The 21,594-nt window shown below is 40.6% G+C and overlaps 1 protein-coding gene across 1 annotated transcript; it reads left to right on the top strand.

Moving 5' to 3' along the window:
• Positions 1 to 8,673: 8,673 nt before the first annotated feature.
• gpr142 (G protein-coupled receptor 142) lies at positions 8,674 to 21,428 on the top strand. Its single transcript, XM_042508428.2, has 3 exons — positions 8,674 to 8,859; positions 14,798 to 14,952; positions 17,431 to 21,428. Exons 2-3 carry the CDS (start codon positions 14,814 to 14,816, stop codon positions 18,387 to 18,389), a joined length of 1,098 nt encoding a protein of 365 aa, XP_042364362.2. The 5' UTR covers positions 8,674 to 8,859; positions 14,798 to 14,813; the 3' UTR covers positions 18,390 to 21,428.
• Positions 21,429 to 21,594: the final 166 nt, after the last annotated feature.

Here is a 21,594-nt window from a genome sequence, read left to right as displayed (position 1 = left end):
GGTTCTCCTCGCCACATCCGGCCCGCCGCCACCACACACACACACAGAACCTCATCGATTGCCTGGTGGAAACAGGCCTGGGTTGTTTCCATGGCTACCACTTTGATTCAGACTTTCCTATCCTTGGGTATTAGCGGCTGCTGCGTGACATTGATCCGATGAGGACGCTCAGACAGCTGTGGACGGAGACGCAGCTGTGATGTTGAGGAGTGAAAACATTGCTGTCTGGTGCGTCTTCATCGCAGGTTTTCTTTGAATCCTTTTAGTGATAATAATCTGAAGCTTGATAATGAAGCGCCGGTGTTAAGAGGTCATGCAGAAGTTAGCACACGCAGTAATAATGTGTGTCAGTGTGTTCATGTGCGTGACACAGCAACACAAGCAATTTATTCACGGCCTCAGGCTGCAGCACGCTTCATTAGGGGGGAGTAAGTTATACGGTCAATACTTTTCTCTCTGTGATTTTGACTGAAAGTCTCATCATGTTTTGGAAAATCACACAATGACAAACCAAAACTAAAGTTCTGTTGCAGACTAAAGTCAGTGAGAATGACTCTGCAGCTGATATCTATTTGTGTTTATGATGTGGTTTTGTGGTGTCGTGTCGGTGGTTTTGACCCCGGCCTGTGTGCACGGATCAAATGTGTGTCAGAGTCGATGGTGGTCCTGCAGGATGAGGTCTGTACCAGTCTGGCGTTGGGGATCTCTGTGTTTGGATGTTAGCCAAAAGGTCATAGAGTGGCCTTCAATGTGCAGCGACAAGCTGCTACAAAACATGCAAACAAACAAAAAACTGGAAAAACAGTGACAGGTTCCTATAAAAACACCCATGTTTGGTGCCTTAAACACTGCTGGTGCTGCAAAGTATTTCTATAAAACGCCAAAAAAAACTGCTCAAAATACGGTGACAGTTTGCTACAAAACACCCATGTTTGGTGCCTTGAAAGTTGCTGGATACAATAAGTGGTTGCTACAGAAAAGCCATGTTTTGTGCCTAAAAAGCAGCTGGAAACTAGTGTCAGGTCACTTAGTGCTGGGCAATAAAACGATAACAATATCAATCTCGATATAACTTTTCCTCAACTGAAATATGAGACGTAGCGCGGACATGTCCGACATCCCACTCTACCACTGATTCATCTGCTGTGTGTCTCACGCTTATGGGTCTGCCAAATCTCACGCCAAAACACAGGGAGGGCAGAAGTGTGCCCAAAACTATCTGGAAAAACTGCAACCTGTCTCGACAAAACCTACTTTCAATGCCCAAAACACGTCTCGAAACACAGTTATAATTTGCTACAAAACACAAATACGTGGTACCTAAATGTCGCTTGAAAAACTGCTCTACAAAACACTTCTGTAGCCAAAAAATCAGCTTGAAACACGGTGACAGGTTGCCACAAACCACCCAAGTTTTTTCATTTACACTTCAAAACTCACAAACGTGGTGTTCATCTGTGAAGATTATCATGCTGAACAAAACGTGTAAGTATCATAAACTTGTGTTTGTCACAGAGCTTATTTTTGGCGATGATGGAAAATCCCATAAATAGAACCAGCGCGATGCTAACTCCCCGGTTGGCCTACAAAAATGCATCATCCCCTCACCAGTTTTAGTAGCCTGAACAGCATTCTGAAGATCACAAGGGGCTGCTGTTTGTTGCATTGCTTTATTCACAACTGTTCCCAAAATTCAAGCAGACAATTCCCAAGTCAGAGCTGAGGAGCCTGAATGAGAGCTACAGAGGACAGTTTGACCTTCCCAGACTCAGAGCTGAACTCAAAGTGAAGCCAAACATGAGAAACCTTCAGGGGAAGAGCTCACGTCATCTACGGACTTTTCTGAGGAGCACGGGGGTTTGTCACGACTCGGCTTGATCATAACAAGGTTGTATGTGATAAGTACTGTTGGTTGTAACTAATATTATGGAAATATTTATTGCATGGAAACTTTTTTTTTTGCTGTCATGTGGTGTTGGTGTGCAATCTGGTTGCTTAGCGACATGTAGGATCTGATGGTGGTGCTTTTCATGCCATGGTGTCACGGCATCCTCACAACCCGAACAACAAGGTCAATTCATTTTTACTGCGTCACTTTAAAAGCAATGATGTGACACACATGAATTATGAAAATGTTACCATGTTTGCAGCTGTTTTCTGGAAGTAAGAGTTGTTTTGTGCTGCAGGTTTGAACTTTTGACCTTTACTTCCTTTTAGAGTTAGTTTACCCAAATTACAACAGAAGCCTTTTTGCTCCTCTGATCATAGAGTAGATTTGATTTGATGTGGAAATGTTTAGAAATATTTGTCTCTGAGATCTTTTGCAAAAATTACATAATGCATCACTTTCTTCTTCTGCAAGTTCTGTGAGAATCTCAGAAATCTCAAAATCTGGACACATTTAACCAAAACTATCTGCCTGAAAAGATGCTGCAAGAGAGTAGTTTTATAAATGTATGTTGGGGTAATTTGGGTGAACATGCCCTTTAATATTTTGAAAATGCTGTGGTTGCACTTCAGTTCATCCAGGTGCATGCACTGAACTATCCCAAGTCTTTACAACATGTGCACGAGGTCACAGTGTGCAGAGAGGCTGCAGCCAAAATGTTCGCCAACAATCTGCTGTATAAAATACCACTAATGTATTTACACATTATGTCCACTAGAGAGCAGACTGACCGCATCTCAGCATCAGTGAGCTCTGAGAGGTCAGCATGATCTACATCTGATTTATCACAAACTCTAACAGAAAAACATCTTTATGGCCATTTTTAGGTGCAAAATAACAAAATGGATTTAACATGACCTGACTTAACAAAAATCAGACGACACAAGACGTCAGGATGTGAAAAGATGAAAAGAAAAACTAAAGAATACAGGAAAATAAGGGGGAAAACAAAGAAAAGCAAGTTTGATTACCAGATTGTTTAAGTAAAAAGTGACATCTGATGCGGGCAGAATCACAAACGTTGATTATATAAATGAATATATGTTCATGTAAGAGTGGGTGTTGGTGGAAATATGCAGTTAGAAACATAAAAAGCAGAGGGATGCTACAAAAATAATAAATGTTGTCAGAGGAAAGCAAAATGGTAATTTTGTACAGGAATAAACAGAGTTTTGGCAAAGTGGGTTCAAACCCCCTACGGAGAGCACCTGTGGCCAAAAAACATTCAAAGATGAGACACTTATTTATTCTAATTAAATCAACATTAAAATTTACTGGCTGAGTTGAGTGAAAGAAAAAAAAATATTTCTTTAAAATATAAAAACACAAAAAGCATTAACCCTTTGAAACCTGAAGCGACATCACTTCTCTTGTGCTGCATTCAGACAGCTTTCACAAAGTGTGATGGAAAAACATGGAAAAAGGCAATAAGAAACCTGATAAGAAAGGTCCCACAAATTGAAAGAAATGAGTAGATTTAGAAAATGATTTTCAACAAAGGAAAACAAACAAACAGCAACTCTGGAAAAATGTTTAGAGATCTATATTGGAAAAAAAAATACCTTAAAAAAATTACCTTAATGAAATCCTGCACAGTCTCCATGAGGTGAATTATCTGTGGACACGTGCACATCCTGACAGTTTTGATCTGTATTTGTGATGAGTTTAAGCCTCGGTGTCGTGATTGTGTTGTGATTGTGTCGTGATTGTGTCGTGATTGTGTTGTGATTGTGTTGTGAGTGTGTCGTGATTGTGCGGTGATTGTGTTGTGATTGTGTTGTGATTGTGTTGTGTGTTTCGGTGGACTGAAAGCTGGCTGATGCTCTTTAATCACATGAAGTGATTCATTGTTTCACATGACCGAGGTAACTATGCAGCCATTTGTGCTTGTTTATTTTACTAAAATAAATCAAAGGCAGATTTAATTGGGTGAATAATGAAGCATTTGTTCTGGTAAAGAGTCACTGCTTTGGTATGATCTAAGAAAATAATGCAGAAATGTGATATGAGTGAACAAGATAACCACAAGATATTTCACTGCAGGACACAGTTACTCGTTACTGCTGTAATCAGAGCAAGCTGCAACCAATCTGACCGTCCTGCCAGACGCTGATCGAGACAGACCAATCGCCTGAAAGTGTTGTATTTCAAATTTCATGCATATGAGCTGTTGTTTTTTTAAATGAAATGTCTGGTCGTTTCCTGTTTGTAGTGACAAAACTGTGTTTTTTTAACGAGACGTAGAACATTTCCAATCATGTTTGTGGTGATGAAACTAGAAACCGTTAACGCAACCCTGGGACATTTTTATAATCGTAGTTATGGCAGCAAAAGTGGGAATTTTTAGAAAGACGACAGGACATTTCCAGACGTGTTAGTGCAGACAAAAGCAGGTATTTTTATCGAGACATCAGGACATATTCGGCCATGCTTTTGGCAACAAAGGTGGGAATTTTTTTTTATCAGGATCTTGGACATTTCCAGCTGTGTTTGTGGCAACAAAAGCAGCAGCATTTTCTGACAAGATGTTGAGACTTTTCCAAGTCTGTTTCTGGAGATAAAAGTGATTTTTTTTTTTTTGAACGAAACATTGCAACATTTCCATTGGTGTTTATGGCAATCAAACAGGTGTTTTAATACTTTAAAATTCCCTTTAAATAATGTGAAAAAATTGTTGGAACAATATTATTTTTATGAGTTATTAATGTAAAACATGTGTTAATAAATATGGTAACTAAGCACAGTCGAGAATTTCTTTTACATAATAAGACATTTTAAAGTGTTATATGCTTAATTGCAGCAATTATCAACACACTTGACTCCTCATAAGATTATGTCATTGCAACAATTCTTTTCCACATTATTTTAAAGGAATTTTAAAGTGTTAAGCCAAAGTAGTTTTGGTGGGTTTTTTTTGCCTAAACATATTCACCTTTAACCACAGCATTGTCAAAACATACAATCACAAACTGAACCATAAAGAAACTTCAAGAGTTAAAATATCAACCATATATGAAGTGTACGAATGTGACATATCTGTGGTTTGCAGAAAAGTGCAATGCCAACATTTATTCTGGTAAATTGATAAATATACACTTTTTACTTTTGATTTAAACAGACGTTTACTGTCATATGCAGTAAATGCATATGGAAAAAATTAACTTAGGCTAAAAAAAATACAAAAATACTATTAAAAGTGCAATAAAAACTAAACTAAACTAGAAGAAGGAAAACCTCTATTTATACTGAAACTGCACAATAATGAGCAAAAATTAAAAAAAGAGAAAACCTTTCAAAAAAGCATCTACAAGTGAAGCATTGAATCAAACATAGAGATTGTCTTTCAGCAGAGTTATGTCGCCACAGACAGAGCATGAAGTCATGAGTGTGTGTCTGAGCGGAGATAAAATGACGGTGTTTGTCTGGAGAGCTGCTCATGTTACCGTCGCAGAGACTCTTACCGCTCGAGAGCTGCACACGGTGACGCTTTGGAGAGCTGAGGTTATGGCAGGCGTCCAGACTGAGGTGACCTGCGAGACGAGCTCTGCCTCAGCATCACTTTATCTCACTGCAGCCGCTCCATTAGCTCTTTCCTTTCCTTTTCTTTTTTTCTCCTCCGGCAGCTGCACAGAAAGATTTGTTTTTCAGTGTTTGTTTGTGAGGGACGAGAAATTGAACGTCATGAGTGAAATTGGCTTCATGAGTTATAAATCCTCTAAAAAGATGGTCATTACATATCTGAATGCGACCTCTTGGTGTAAATCCACTATTATGTCATCAGAGCCAGGAAGAGACTAAGTACATTTACTCAAGTCTAGTAAATATTTGAGGTTGTGTTGATTCCGCTTTTGGGTGATTTTCAAAAAAGTTCTCGTAAACAGGAGCTTTTTTTTAACCTGCAGAGGATTATCATTTAAAAGATACAGCTGGTGTTTTCAAATGATTGAGTTACTAAAAGTGACTCGCAAGCGAAGGTACAATTGAATTGGAAGTTCACAGGCGCTCGCTCAGAGTTCAGCTCACACAGATTAAAAAGAGTTCACATCCATTCAGCAAACAAGCTGAATTTTGAACTAAGTTCACAGTCACAGGTCAAGTGAAGAGTTTATGTTAATTTTTTCCATTTTTTAAAAGAAAAAAGAGCTGCTCCGAGATATTTTTTTAAAAAGCCGGCTCCCTCATGATGCAGCAGGAGCTACAAGAGAGATTTCTATTATCGCTCCATAACACTCCAACGTGGTCTTGGATTGGAAATAATGACGGCTAGTGTGGTGGCTGCAATAGCAACAAAGCTGCTAATGTTTTGAACATTGTTATCACCAGAGGAGAAGTTTCACCACATCACTCATCATCTCGTAGTTGTGTTTTATCGGCATTTTGAAAATATCACTTAAAGTTTGCACAAATCTGTATCAGAAACACTCTAAGTGTTGCGCCAGGATGCAAAACACTGCACAAGCATCGTTAACTGCAAAGTGACCGATTCTCAACTTTATATTAATTTGTTGCAAACTTCTACATTCAAATTCACTTTTCACTAAAAGTATAAGCATGTTCAGTTTACGCTCTCTTTCCAATACTTTTTTGCATTTCGCACAGGCCTCAGTGACTCGCTCTGGGTTTCCTGAGGTGACTGCTGTCCATAAAAGGAAGATTTCTGTTGACCGTGGTGATGAATATCAACTTCTGCATCAGAATCATTAAGTAGAATCCATTAAGTTTAACCTCTCACATTAATCTTATTTATTCCCTCTGCATCATCAGACTCTAATCTAACCAGTCTGATCGATAGCCGGTCATGTCTTTGCATGATTGTTGACTGCTGAGGTTGGTTATTCGCCTGACTGACCCCCGCTGCAGCGTAAAGTCAGAGGTCTAACTCAGTGTGTCACATAAACACGTAAAATGATATGCAGCTGCAGGGTGCGGGAAGCCAAATTGGATCTCGGCGAGCTCACGTAGGCTTCAGGTTTGGTTGGTCAACAGACCAAACTGATGGATGAATTAGTATGAATGTTTGCTTTGGAGCTTTGCTATCGTCAACAATTTGCAGTCGTGCGACTCGAAGGGTTTAGCTAAATTAAGGACACATTCGTCTTGAACAGAACAACAACTCAGCGTCCACATCGACTGACCTCAGTTATTCTCTCGCTTGTAATTGTGTTAGTTTCAACCACTGTTAAGAATACATGCACAAAATTAGGAAGCTGCCACTGCTTTAGTGCCTGTTGTTTGTTTGTGTGTGTGTGTGTGTGTGTGTGTTCTTGTTCTAATGATGTTGTAAGGACATCTGATCACATGTTATGTCACATTATGGGGACATACGCTCTAGTTGGGGACACAAACTTGATCCCCACAAGGTAAATTTATTGTTTGGTTGCGATTAGGTTCAGTGTCAGCAGGATGGATGCAGATCAACGCACCGTCCTCCTTTAATCCCTCCAAGACTGATGAACACCTCAGCTCTCACCAACAGTGTGTCCCAACACCATGCTACATACTACACTATGTATTTATGAAATATGAGCTAATTTTTGTGGAAATTAATTTGATAGTTTTGTGTCTATTTCTTTTGATTGTACAATGACATATTAGGGTTAATGTAAGTTTAAAATCTGAATTTCCACAATTAAAGTCACAAATTTACCAGAAATAGAACAGAATAGCCTTTTTGTCCCTGAACATATTTGCACAACAAGATTTGCTGTGCAGTACCTAAAACAATACACACACACACACACACACACACACACACACACACGTTTTCACATACGTAATAAATAATAAAAAAGATAGCATAAAAGGCAGCAGGTGGCACGTAATAAATATTGCACACATAAAAATAGGGCACTTTTTTGCAAAACAATTTTGTATTTTTTTTCTTCTTTTTTGACAGCTGTGAGATTTCTCTTTGCATTGCATTGTGGGACAAAAGTGTTTGAACAGCAGACTCAAATACCGAGCATAATTATTATTATTATTTTTATCTAAATAATACTCCACCCTCAGGCTGATTATAGGCAAAAAATGGATTTGGACTTAAAAATTGGATTTAAAGAAAGCATAATATGTTTCCATTATAAGTTTTTTAAAAAAGAGCACTTTGGAAAGCTGCAAATTTATGAAAAAGTTATGCACGTTTTCTTTGCAATGCAGTTTTGCAACTTTGCAAATGTAATGTATTTATTTGACAGCTGTGAGTAGCTCCAGATTTCTCCTTGCATTGCATCATGTGACAATAGCTTGCATCAACAACAGACTCAGATACCAAGCATTATTTTTTTTGTTTCCATAGTGACTGTTTATATACTCACTTACATAATACTCACTCTAGAGTGCATGTAGGTTTCTCATATTCTGAGTGCCACTGTCTGATAATGAGTACATTTAGTTCCAGTTAGTATGTAGAGTGGAATTTAGACGCAGCATCAGTCTGCATACTGATGGCTTTGTGTATATTTATCTTGTCTCTTTTCCAGTTTGATTGTGAAATTGGAACACAGCCTGAAACATTATCACTTTTATCCTTCAGACTTTGTCAGTTTTGCCTGTATATTCCTCTCCTTACTCTTCCTTATCTCCTTATATTTCTTTTGATCTTGTTTCTCTCCCCTTCATCTCTTTTACAGATCAATCCCTCCCCTTCCTCACCCTCCTCCCCTCACTGTCACTCCCCTCTGCCTCATTTCTCTCCTCTCCCTCTGCTCACTCGTTGCAGTGATGTACCGGCTGCCTGGACTCCACTTATTCTCCTCCTCCTCCTCCTCCTCCTCCTCCTCCACCTCCTCCACGTCTCCTCAGCGGGTGTCCAGCAGCGATGTCGGGGACTCTGTAGGGGCCTCTGCGGGGACGACAGAGCAGGGGACCGGCTGCATCCAGGTGCAGAGTCGCTGTGAGATCTGGATGTGAAGGTAAGACAGTGAGACGGACCATACAAGGACAAACAAAGCCAAAGAAAACTCTGCGATCTCTGTTTATGTCCGAGTGTCTGAGCTGCTCTGTTGTAAAAAGATGAAATGTTTCTGTTTCTTGTGCAATCAGCACTGCTGCACATCACTGACTTCAGATGTTTTTGCAAGGTACAGTCTTATTATTAAAGTTATTTAGAGAAGTGAGTCTGGACTGTCTCACTTCCAGTTGTTCCATAATTTACATTGTCTTGAACTCGCTCTTTTACATTAACAACATTTAGCTGAAGTGTTTCCTTGTTATTTTACCCACTAAATCTTCTGAGAAAGAGACATTTGTCATCATACGAGCCGGTAATTTCTACCAAATGCACTTCTGGATTCTGTCTTCCTAACAGCACTGGCGGGTCAGGATTTGGCCTCGTGGACAAACTCTGAACAGCATCACATGCATGAAGAGAAATTTCTTTGAGGCCAGATAGTGTTGCCTTTGAGCAATTGATTTTCCATCTGTGGTGTTAATGTACATCAAAAAGCTTCTAACAAAACACCTGAAGTAGCTCTCACTTCAACCCAGTTGTCAGAGTAAATGTTGTACATTTCTGCAAACCATGGAAATGTTACATTTGCACATTATTGTGCAGATATGTTAACATTTTAACAACTTTGTGGTGAAAATGGGTTAAGGTATAATAACCACTTTGATGTTAAGAAGAAATCATGTTTTGGATAAAAACACCTGTTTTGAAAAATGTTTGGTGACAAAAAAGCTGCTGAAAACACAGTAATGTCTCTCTAAAGTTTCAAATCATTGTCTGCAGCTTGTTTGATATTTGCACATTATTCTGTAGCAGACAGGTTGAAACTTTACACTCCTTTATGTTTTGAAAACACTGTGGATAATGAGTGGATAGGGTTAGGCACAGAAAATACTTTTTTTATGTTTAGAAAAAAAAGATCATGTTTTGGCTTGATTCTTCCTGCTGGAAAAACAGTGATTTTGGCACAAAAAAATAGTGGTTTTGGTTAGAAAAGATCAGGTGTTGGTTTAAAATAGCCAGTATTTTTGTGGCATAATCTTAGTAGGAAACATTGTGATACTCACTGGAAAAACAGTGACAGGGCCCTAATAAGGCACTGGAAACACAGTGATGATTTGCTGCGTGTTGGGCTGCAGCTTCGCAGGCATTTTAATGTTTTTCCGGCGGAAAATACAATGTCGTTCTGGGAAAAAAAAAAGAACACCAATTTTTTTGTGGCACTACTTAGATTGGAGAAACAGTGACAATTCCCAGAGAAACACCAATGTTGGAGGCTAAAAAAACAGCTGTAAACACAGCCAAAAAAACAGGCAATTTGATGTTTGTTGGTCTTGAACAGTGGTCTGCAGCTTGGCAGGTCTTAATTTATGTTTTGGCCAAAAATTGCTGTTTTTGGGGGGGGGGTTGTGGCACAGTCCAGGCAAATGTTACATAATTGTGGTTTGCAGAAACTTGCAATGCCAACACTTTCCTCTGCTGACTGAGCAGCTCACTTTCATGATAGACACCTAAATGCATCGTCCTCGCTCTCATGTGAAACACTGATATGTTTGCTGAGCACTGTGCTGGCAGCACCCTTTATCTCCCAGGGCTGTTGTTTCAGGTGCTCCGTCTGTTGATGAATTATTGAGAGGACTCAGTGGAGCAAAGATAAAGTTAGGTTCAGCTTCCTGGGCACTGAGCCCCCTGCAGAGCCACGTCCCTAAGCCTCCAGCTGCATCTCGACCCTGGGAAGAGTCTTAATCAGAAACATGCCTCGACCTGTGATCTCGAGCTGCTCTCGTTAAAGCTGATGTTTTTTTGGGAGGGGTTGGGGGTTGGGGGGCAGCATCGCTTGACGGGTTTCCATTAAAGATTTGCACAAAACTCAAGCAGTATTTTCTAAATGTAGATTGAAACAAAATTGCGAGATGATTGTGAGTGATGTTACGCAATTTCTCCTTTGGCGATAACATTAAAAGAACTATGGCGATGAATGTTCAAAACATTAGCAGCTTTATTTCTATTGCAGCCACCACACTAACCATCATTATTTCTAATCCAAGCCCTCATAGGCATGTTATGAAGCCATGATGGAAACGTGAGCCCCTTATACATGGAAATGAGGGGTATGAGGGATTTCTGGATGCTGATAGTCCACGATTTCAAATCGTGGATTCAAAACTTCTGAATGATTCGCTCAACTTTCTCAGAGTTATGTGATGCAATAACAGCTCTTGTAGCTCCTGTTGCATCATGAGGGAGCCAGTTCTTACTGACAAGCACATAGCCATAGCATCATGTGACCTAGAAAAGCCAGAAAAGGGTTTCCATTGCAGTTTTGCAAAATATGGCTTTTTTGAATTGCCTGAAATTCCACCTCATGCGAGCTTAAAAACTTTTTAAAATGGGAGTTTTGAGTGCACCATCAGGGTATGTGTTGCATATTTCTCAGTGTAAATGTACTCATACACTCAAATTAGCAAGTATTAGACTCAAATTAGACGTATTTTATATTCGCAATTTCAATTTGCACAATCTGAGGGTTAATGGAAACCCGCCCTCTGTCCGCTGGCACTTTACTGGATTAGTATTTAAAACCTGTACATTTTTTTCTTCTTCTTTGATACATGCCATTTGTGCACTTTTGTATATTTTATATTTTGTATATATTGATATTTGATATATTTTTTCTGTACACACGGCTGCTGTTAAAAGTTAATTTCCCACAAGTGGGATAAATAAACGTGTCTAAGTCTAAGTCTAAGTCTAAGTCTAGTATGATTCTGTCAGACTTCATTCCCACTGTGTAAGACCGCTGTGAGAGTCTACGAGTGGATTTAATCAAACACCCCTGACGTGAGAAAAGCTCAATTCCCACCTCAAATCTGTGGCACCCGAGGGACTGTACACCATGATTAGTCTGCACCGGAAACGTCCTGCAGAATAAAATCCAGTGAAGAGTAAATAGAGGAGACAGAGAACCCCCATGGCTTCAAGATTGCATCTGCTCTCAGGATTAAAGATGTAAAAGAAGTGGCTGCAGGGATATCGATCAGTCGGTGTAATTACTGCTCCCTCGTGCCGTGTTTTGCAGACAACCCTCTCATTCATAACGGTCATCTTTCTCTCTGCTGGTCCTGACATGAACCTCTCGAGAGAACATATCAGGTGTCTGAAAGAGGCAGTAAGTCACCTCTTACAGGTCTGCAGGAGCCATTTTAGTCTGTTTTAACAGTAAATTATGCAGCAGTGGTGTTTGAAGACAATTTTAGCTTGCCTCTCATATTGATATCCTATTTCAATCTTGAAAAACATCATTACATCATGCAGTGGTGCTTGAGGCAGATGATAATGTAACAGGTGCTAAATAATAAAACAAAACAAAGAAAATGTTGATAACCAATCAACTGTTTAAGTATTTTTTTTTATCCCAGCATCTTATATGTGAATATTTGCTGATTTATTGTATTCTTTGCTTGTTTGAAAGAAACAAGTTATTTGAAGATATCAACTTGCAGACTCTTCTAATGCACTGTTAGTTCATATTTCTACAAAAGCACCACCAGTCATGTGTAACATGTAGTCGGTTGGGATGCAATCACATCAATGCACTGACAGGAGTAAAGCAGGAAGTAGTATAAAGTTCATATGAGGAGGCAGGTTGGAGTGGCTGATGGGTCAAACAAACACAGGACCTTCCCTCAGGAGATCAGCGTTGCAGCAATTCTGTTACGAAGTCATATGCCGCCACTTTTGCAGTGATTTTGGTTCAAGACTTTGATGCCAAAAATCACCTTCTGTGTTCGCATGATACACAACCGGATGCAACCGGACAGAACTGGATGCTGTGTTAAGATATGCTGCTGGACCAGCTTGTTCTCACTCTAAACTCAGCGTTGTAATTGTACGCTGATGGCCAGAAGGCATTCAGGTGCATCCACATGCAATGCACATGGGTGGCGTCACTTGAAAACTTGCACATGAAACGCTGATAGAATGATTAAAAACATCCAATGTGGTCAAATTTTGGAGGAGGATAATCTCTATTTTTACCAGTGCAGAGTTTATGCAGGAACACACTATGTAACTGTGGAAAACGAAGTGAAAAGAGTTCAAACACAGTAGGAATGAATGTATATCTGCGTTACACCTCTTATGGGAGCTGAGCTCTTATTAAAACTGTGCATGACATCCGATCTCAGCACGTGAGATATTGTTACATCAGAAAGTGAAACATGAGAAAGTTCCATATATAAACAAAGCAAATAAAGGACATGAGAGTTAAGAAAACAGCAAATCATACTGCAAACTGAGCTCACATTTCTTCTGCAGTCTTCTTCTGCAAATTGTAGTTTTTTCATTGATTTTCTGTGCCAAAACGCTGCGCGTGTGTAGTGTTCTGTGATAAAGGCCTCTTATCACGACACGAGACGCAGCTGAGACCGAAAAAACAAAAAATACATCAGCTCAACAGATTAATTCAGACAGAGCAGCTACAAAAGAGTGATAATCTATCCCGATCTCATGTCACACTAAATGTTAATGTGAACATAAGAAAACATTTGTCAGATTAACCCTTTGAAACCTGTATCAGCAGCAGTTTTTTCTGTACTGCTTTCAAACACCTTTCAAAAGCTTTTTGAGCCTTTGAAAACTGAGCAAATTGGGTTGATTTCAGCTGAAAACAAGGCAAGAAATATCCCAAAAGTTACAAAAAAATTGTATATTAAAATGTGACAAGACAATTACCAAAAGATAACTCTGTACAATTCTAAACATCCTAAAATCCTAGCAACATTGTAAAATCCTAGAAATGTTCTTAAAAACCTGGAAATATGCTAAAATCCTAAAAATGTCCAAAACAAAACAGAACAACCAGAAATACTAGAAATGTCCTTAAATCTTACAAATGTCCTAAAATCCTAGAAACTTGTATGTGGCTGCTGCGTCTGGCCCCTGGCCTCCTGTCATTTTGCAAAAGTGGCCCCTGAGCACAGCAGGTCGAGTGTCCCTGTCATAAACTGTCTTCAGGCAGCTGTTTGCTAACTGAAGACCAGAATCTAAATACAAAGACAGACGTGAGACAGTTTTCACACTGACCTCTTCTCGTCACATCCACATGCTGAATTGCTCCATTGATCTCGCTGATTGCCTTTCGATCCCACTTACTGCTCGTTTATTGTGCTGAGGTGAATCAGAGCAGCCAAAAAAATTTCTTTTATGATCACATTCCTGCTACAAGTCATAAAATGCAGCCGTCATATGGTGCACATGCAGGGTTTTGGTGCATAAATAGCATTTACAATTGCAGCTATTAAGTATGACCGACTGCCCCGCTCACATCGTGAGAGCCGGTTTCACAGTTCGGGCGATCGCGGATGATGTTTACGTTGGTTAAGCATCCACAAATGGTTTGTCAGTGAAAGCTTGAGAGATAACACAGTCCAAATATGGCTTCATGGATGAGTGGAGTAAATTAGGAGAGCAGGCAGAGGAGAGACAGACAGAGAAAAACAGGATGGATGGCTCACTAGGTGAAAAGGTGAGACGGGATACGGGACGATAATGACTCGGGGGAGGGTGACGGGGTCATCACCGTCAGCCCATCTGTTGTTGTCCACCTGCAGTTTAATTGACTGAGTGGACTTGTTGTTTCCACAGTTTGTCTCTGAAAAAACAGCCAGCAGCTCAGAAAAGCAAACAGGACTCAGCACAGTCATAGTAAAGAAACAGCGAAATAAAGCAGGTCATCGTCTGCAAACGGTTTGATATCGTCATATCAGAAAATAAAGCTTTTTAATTTATAAATTTCATGTTCCAGACAGATTTGTCCTCTGATAGTAAATTGTTTCTTGGCCACTGCTAAAGAAACCAAAACACTGACTGCGCCTTTTCTCCATCTTTACCTCATTTCCCAGGGGAAGTGCTAAGGTCATGACCGACTGGCCCAATGTGACAGCGTCCAGCCACCAGGAGCTGGGCCCCAAATCTGAGGAGCTGCCGAAGTCCAAATGTGTCCTGGGCTTCATCCCGGTCATCTACTACAGCATCCTGCTCTGTGTGGGAGTACCAGGTACACTGTTGCCATGCCACCAACGATCAAAATGAAATCACAAAGTTCATCAGTTAATAAAGAAGGCGGGTAACCCAAGGCATTCTTATTCTAACAAAAAGCTTTATTATAAAGGCTAGTTATCAGTGGAACAGATAAAATCAATGTTTCGGCCACAAATGGCCTTCATAAGGACAAAAAAAGAGGTACAACATCTTTATTTAACCTAACCTCTAATTTATTTATTTATTTATTTTAAATTATTTTTCTTTCTTTTTTCATTTATTTATTTATTTTATTATTCTATTTTATTTATTTATCTTCCCTTCTTTGTTTGTTGTTTCTCTTCCCTCTTCATGGTACCATTGTTAGCTGTAGCCGTCTCACCAAGTGTTTCCCTTTTCCTGGGCCTGTTCCTCCACCAGCTGATGTTCATCTGGCTAATTACAGCCCAGGTTACATAGAGATGTTGCCCCTCTCTCTTTGTCATGCCCTGATGAAGACCCTGATGAAGACCCTGATGAAGACCCTGATGAAGACCCTGTGTGGCCGACACATGTTGGCTTGATTTGATCTGTTCCACTAATAACTAGCCTTTATAATGAAGCTGTTTATTAGAAGAAGAGTACCTTGGGTTACTTGCCTTCTTTATTAACTGATGCACTTCGTAATTTCATTAGTTGCATTTGCACTGAATCACACTTGAATTGTTGCATTGACATCTATTTACAACAGAAGTGCAGAGGACAGAAGAAATCGATACAGCAGTGAGTTAGAGGTACATTACAGCGCTCTAATGGACCAGTGATGCTGCAGAAGCACATTAAACCGAGCGCTGATGCCTCTTTTCACAGGTTACAATAATCTGATAATCAATTTGCTTGAGTTTATGTGTATTAATCCATCCACTGATCCAGCAATCCATCCAGATTTATCACCTCAGAAACTCATAAAGTGGAAATTACTGTCACTTTGATGGACAGCGTTCAGCTCGGCGTTGTTTTCATTGCTGTGCTTTGACTACAAGTCGATGGCGTTGATTTGGTATCGATCCAGCAGAGTGTCACCAGAGCATTCATAACGTCATGTAATCAGACCCAAAGGGAAATAAATATATCAAGGCCAGAGTCAACAGCTGTGTGACCAGCACACTCTCATTCCAAACTCATCCGGAGCGTAACCGGCTGACGCAGAAGGATACCGAAAAACGTCATTAGTAGACATTGAAGGTCACTGACGAAGTGGCACCGTGTGACGAGTTGGGATGAGTTTTGGTGTGATTGAAGGGGTCTTAAAGGACCATACAGAGAACAGATCCTTTGCAGATTCTGTGTCTAGAGAAGAGATGATGTATGAGACGTGCTGCAGGGAGACAAACAAAACCAATGGTTTGTAATATATAGTGCTAAAAATGTCTTTTCTTTCCCATAAATGCAACACAGCCTTTAAAACGCAGGATTACTTAACCCATTCTCCCTAAAAAGGCCAATTTATAGTTTATTTTGCCCTATGAAATGAATAAGCTCATTAGATTTATAAAAAAAATAGAGCTTAAAATGGATATATGACCGTGGCCTCCTAACAGTGCATCACATGGTGGTGTCCAACAGGTTCTCATACCCGGTCGTCACATGTTGCCGCTTTGCGGTGAACTCCTCCGTCTACATATTACGCTCTAGGTATCCCTCTGTCTGCTGTTTATGTTCTGGGATGGTGCTACGATGATGCTAACATAAGCACATGGTAAGATTTTGCTGCAGGTTGTTATGTTTAGGCAAAAAAAGCACATAGTAACCAACGGCGGGAAATCAACAAACACACACGTTGGCTTGGATGGTTAGGATTAGGCAAAAGAAGCGCATGGTGAGGTGCTGAAAAAACATAACATTCAGACGGGAGGCAAACACGGGACTCCTGCATGAAAGCGTTTCAACCTGACGCCATCCAGCGGTGTATCACGCAGACGCGTTAGGTTCTGTGTTTAACCAACTGTTAAAATCTACAAATATATTATAAGAAATATAAAAATTTAAAAAAGACGCCCAATATATTATCTTTAAAAATTTCCAAAAAAAATGTTTTCTTCAAAAATCACCAAAATTTTTAGAGAAAATATGCCCGTCTGTTGGCCCTCCCCTCTCATAAATAACAAAAAGTCCTTGAGTTATGTTCAGATATTCAGTTCTAATCCGCGTGGTGCCGTCGGCCGAAATAACAAGGCCATCCAGCCGCAATTCGTTCAGATGCGGAAGGTGTCTGATAGCGTCACGGTCGGAAGCAGCGACAGAGTAGACTTATGTGAGGAATTCGGAGTGAGGAGATGAGCTGAAGTATCAGTGTTGATGTACAGACATCTGTAGAGTAATATTACCTGCTCGGACTCTTCAGCAGCATGAGTTGTTTTGGGATATTTACCTTTACATCACATATTTGCAGTGAAATATAAAGAGCACATCATTTCTGACTTATGTTTATTTTTTCTCCGTTTGTCTCCATCAGTGAACATCCTCACGGCCGTGGCGTTGTCCAGACTCGCCTGCCGCACTAAGAAAGCTCTGTACTACTACCTCCTGGCGGTGACGGGCTCAGACATTCTCTCCCAGCTCTTCATCATCTTTGTTGGCTTCTTGTTGGAGACGGCCGTCTTTCACCGCGAAGTCCCCGCGCTCCTGCTGCACTCCGTCAGCGCTGCAGAGTTCGCCGCCAACCACGCCTCCATCTGGTCCACCGTGCCCCTCACCGTGGACCGCTACGTGGCGCTGTGCCACCCCTTGCTCCACCGCCAGATCAGCTACCCGGCCCGAGCCAGGAAGATCATCGCGGCGGTGCTGGCGACGTCTTTGGTGTCGGGCGTGCCTTTCTTCTGGTGGTCGGACATGTGGAGGAACAGCAACCCGCCCACGGCCCTGGACACCGTCCTCATATGGACACACGTGACTATCATCTACTTCCTGCCCTGCAGCATCTTCCTGGTGTTGAACTCTTTGATAATCCTCACGCTGAGGGCGAGGAAGAGGCAGCAGCAATGCTCGGAGGAGCGCGGCCCGAAGTCTGCGCCTCCTCGCCGACTTGGCAAAACCACGGCGATGCTGCTCGCCATCACGTCTGTGTTCTCCGTTCTGTGGGCGCCCAGGACTGTGGTGGTCATCTACCACCTGTACGTGTCCTCGGTCCACAGAGACTGGCGCGTCCACCTGGCGTACGACCTCTCCAACATGCTGGCCATGCTCAACACGGCCGTCAACTTCTTCCTCTACTGCTTCGTGAGTAAGCCTTTCCGCGGCGCCGTGCGGGACGTCGTGCTGCTCAGGGGGGGCCCGCTGTATCATCACCGCTCTCTGCCTCACCCGCAGGCCCCAAACAACGCCTCCATCTCCTCTCTGTACAGTGGGAACGCCAAGCGCTCGCAGCGGGACTCCACCCCCTTGTCACCTCGCAGGGCCAGGAAACCCTCGTGACCCCGCGACCTCCGCTCTTAATCCAAAACGCCCATCATCCCACGGTCCCCGAGCACTTCTGACCCCAGGGACGCACACTGCATTCCAGCCGGCCCGTGGACAGCTGCCAGTCAGCCCTGGAGCTCCGTCAGAGAGCCGCTCGGTGTTTCGTATTATAATCTGTCACCGGCTGCTGTTTGTAAATCCGATTAGATGACAGCATATTTATTTTTCCTCTGAAGAATTCAACACATTTAAAGTTGGTATTTTTCCCTTTCCATACATGGTAGAAATGAGACAAAATATTTTTTTATGTTTTTACGGGAAAGAAGAAAAGAAAGGAAAAGAAATAATACGAAACTGTTGGTTATTTATGAGAGGGATGCGTGTTATGTTTTTTAAACACTGGGGAGGGCTTAAAACATGATTTTTATTTTGGTTTTATTTTGATTTATTTAGGGCAGGGGTATACTATTGTAAATGGCTGAATTTTGTATTTATTTTACTGCCAGCTTTCTTTAAAAATGTCCCAAATTACATACTTTATCAGAGCCAGACTGTAAAAACAAAAATTATCCTTGACTTTTTAAATTACCCACAGTCCTTAGAAAACATCCTGCTTGATAAAATCACTCTACATCTCATTAAAACGGCTAATTTCAGGTAGTTTGAGTTCTTGTTAAAAATGATAAATAATTTATTATATTATTATTAAATTCAAGTTATTTTTAAGGAACTGTTTATTATGTATTAAGGGGACGGTGAGGCAAAAAGGATTTTTTTAAAAAATTTTTAACCATATTTTAAGCCCTGGGGAGGGACTTATGTTATTTATTTTGCCTGAGGGGAGGGGCACACACATTTAAATGGCTGTATTTCATATTTATTTCACCACAGATTTACTGTGGTTAAGGCATGATTTTTTCTTTTATGACTTTTTTGTATTTCTTTTTTTTCTTTAAAAATCTTTGGTGATGTTGTTTCTTTAAAAAGTTTTGATGATTTTTTAAAATAATATTTTAGCAATTTCTGCTCCAATTTTTTTGTTCTTTAAAAACATTTTTTGGCAAGTTTTTTCTTTTAAATTTTTTTTGCCAAACTTTTGCCAAGTTTTTTCTTTAATGGTTGTAATTTGGATTCATTTAAATGCAGTTTTTGTTTTGTTGTTGTTTTTTAAATTTACCACAGATTTTTAAAGAAAACATGCCGAAAAGTATTTGTTGCCAGCCATCCCCTCCTCCTGTAAATAAAGAGCAGTCCTGGAGAAGGATAATTTTTTAACAATTCATCCATCAATCCCACTTTCATCATCTCAAGTGGCCTTCAGTTTGCTTCAGTCTTCTTTAATGTCCCTGCTGTGATATCCACTCTGCAAGCGGCAAACCGGATAAATAAGAGTTTTAATTTGCTCTGGCTGCTGTTTCTGCCGCTGTGTAAAGACGCCGAATGCCTGAGAGACAATCCGCCCTGCTGAGCATCGCCAATCGAGCAAAGAAATGGCACTCCGTCTCCCCCAGACGCTGCTGAGGCGTCTGTTGGTTTTTCATGAGATTTAACTGGATGGAGCCTGAAATGAGTGAAAACCTTCTGCTCCTCAAACACACATCACCAACACGGCCTCGGCTCCAGCTAAACAAACCTCAGATTAGCCTGATGGTCTGCGCACACACACACACGAAGGTGCACACTCATGCATGTATGAACACATGCACACACACACACACACACACACACACACATGCGAAGGTGCACACTCATTCATGTACGAACACATGCACACACAGATGTCAGCTGGTACATTTCCATTTGTTGCAACAGGAATTCTCATGTAACAATATCAGAATTTCTCTGTCTGCATCGCTTCAATCAGTTTTATATAAAAAATAACAGATCTGCACTTAAACTTCTAAAAGCTAATTTCTATTTAAAACATTCAGTGGTTGCTTTTAAATGTTCTCAGAACGTTTTCAGAACCAAACATTTCTGTCTGGGTTTCCTGATGTAAATCAATGTGGGAAAAGTCTTTCTGGACGTGACGTGATCGACCTTCGAAGCTTTCTAACTTCAGTCATTGAAATCTTTCTGTATAAACGTTTTAACGTTTTCTAACGTACACTTCATATACGTCTTCTGATTCATTTACTCCTCTGACCACCCAAACAGGTTTAACGTTTCCAGAGTGAGCCGGCTCTCTGCTCTGGTCGCTCTGCAGTCCCCTCTGTGTTTACTGTAACAGTCAGAGACACAGTGTCCGTCCCCCTGTGTGTCCCCGTGTCAGTCGTCCCTCACTGAGTTCTGAGAGTCCTCTCACAGACGGAGATTCACACAGTGTCTTTGAAGACGTCTCCTGCTGGCTGACAGCAGCAGAGGGGGGCGTTAGAGGGCGTGTAGCGGCGGTGACCTTACACTGGATCAGGCGGCGGGGGTCACACAGATGACTCCATCAACACACTGTAATGTGACGCTGAGATGGAAGAGCAGGCTTTGATTAAACTTTAATGGAGCCTCCGCAGAGCCGTAGAGACGAGAGGAGCGAGGGAGGTAAACGCCCGCCGCCACACGTCCCCCCGGCTGCCTGCCACCTGTCCTTTGTGCCTGTTCAAACAACTGGACATGTCCCACAACTCCACGCCTATTCAGCTCCGCCTGCTGCTGCTGAGCATCACATGAAAGACGAAGCGCGCCCAGAGTGACGAGTGTTTCCTATCAGATAAAAATGTCTAAATACAGGAAATCATCAGCTGTTGTTTATTCAGGGAAGATTGGCTGACCATTGACCTCGTTCACAGCGATGTCCTCAACTCACATTCATACAGGCAGGAGGGGTATATATAACATATGATAACAACCACAATAAAATCATTTTAAAAAAAAGTCCATAAAAAAATAACTAACAGCTGTTTGGCAAAAAAATAATTAATAAAAAATAAAAAAAGAAATAAAAAAAAAAAGTCTGTTTAAAAATAACAAGAATAATAAACCACAATAAAAAAGACAAAAAAGTAAATAATAAAAAATAAATAAATAAATGATTTAAAAAAAACAAAACAAAAGTCTGTTCAAAAATAACAAGAATAATAAACCACAATAAAAAAAAGACAAAAAAAAAAAAAAAAATAAAAATAAATAAATAAATGATTTTTTTAAAAAAAATCAAAAGTCTGTTTAAAAATAATAAGGATAAAAAAACACAATAAAAAAAAAAGTAAATAATAAAAAATACAAA

Source organism: Plectropomus leopardus, chromosome 19, assembly GCF_026936395.1.
Source record: "Plectropomus leopardus strain MGB_pleo_1.0 chromosome 19, ASM2693639v1, whole genome shotgun sequence".
NCBI lineage: Eukaryota > Metazoa > Chordata > Actinopteri > Perciformes > Serranidae > Plectropomus > Plectropomus leopardus.
The sequence above is the reverse complement of the archived record's forward strand: the minus strand, read 5'-3'. Positions and strand labels throughout refer to the sequence as shown.

What these genes read in the sequence shown, in the direction of transcription:
- gpr142 (XM_042508428.2), top strand. Translation starts at nt 14,814, where the DNA reads ATGACCGACTGGCCCAATGTGACAGCGTCCAGCCACCAGGAGCTGGGC. An exon ending in GCTCTGTGTGGGAGTACCAG is followed by an intron (nt 14,953 to 17,430) that starts GTACACTGTTGC and finishes TGTCTCCATCAG; the next exon opens with TGAACATCCTCACGGCCGTG.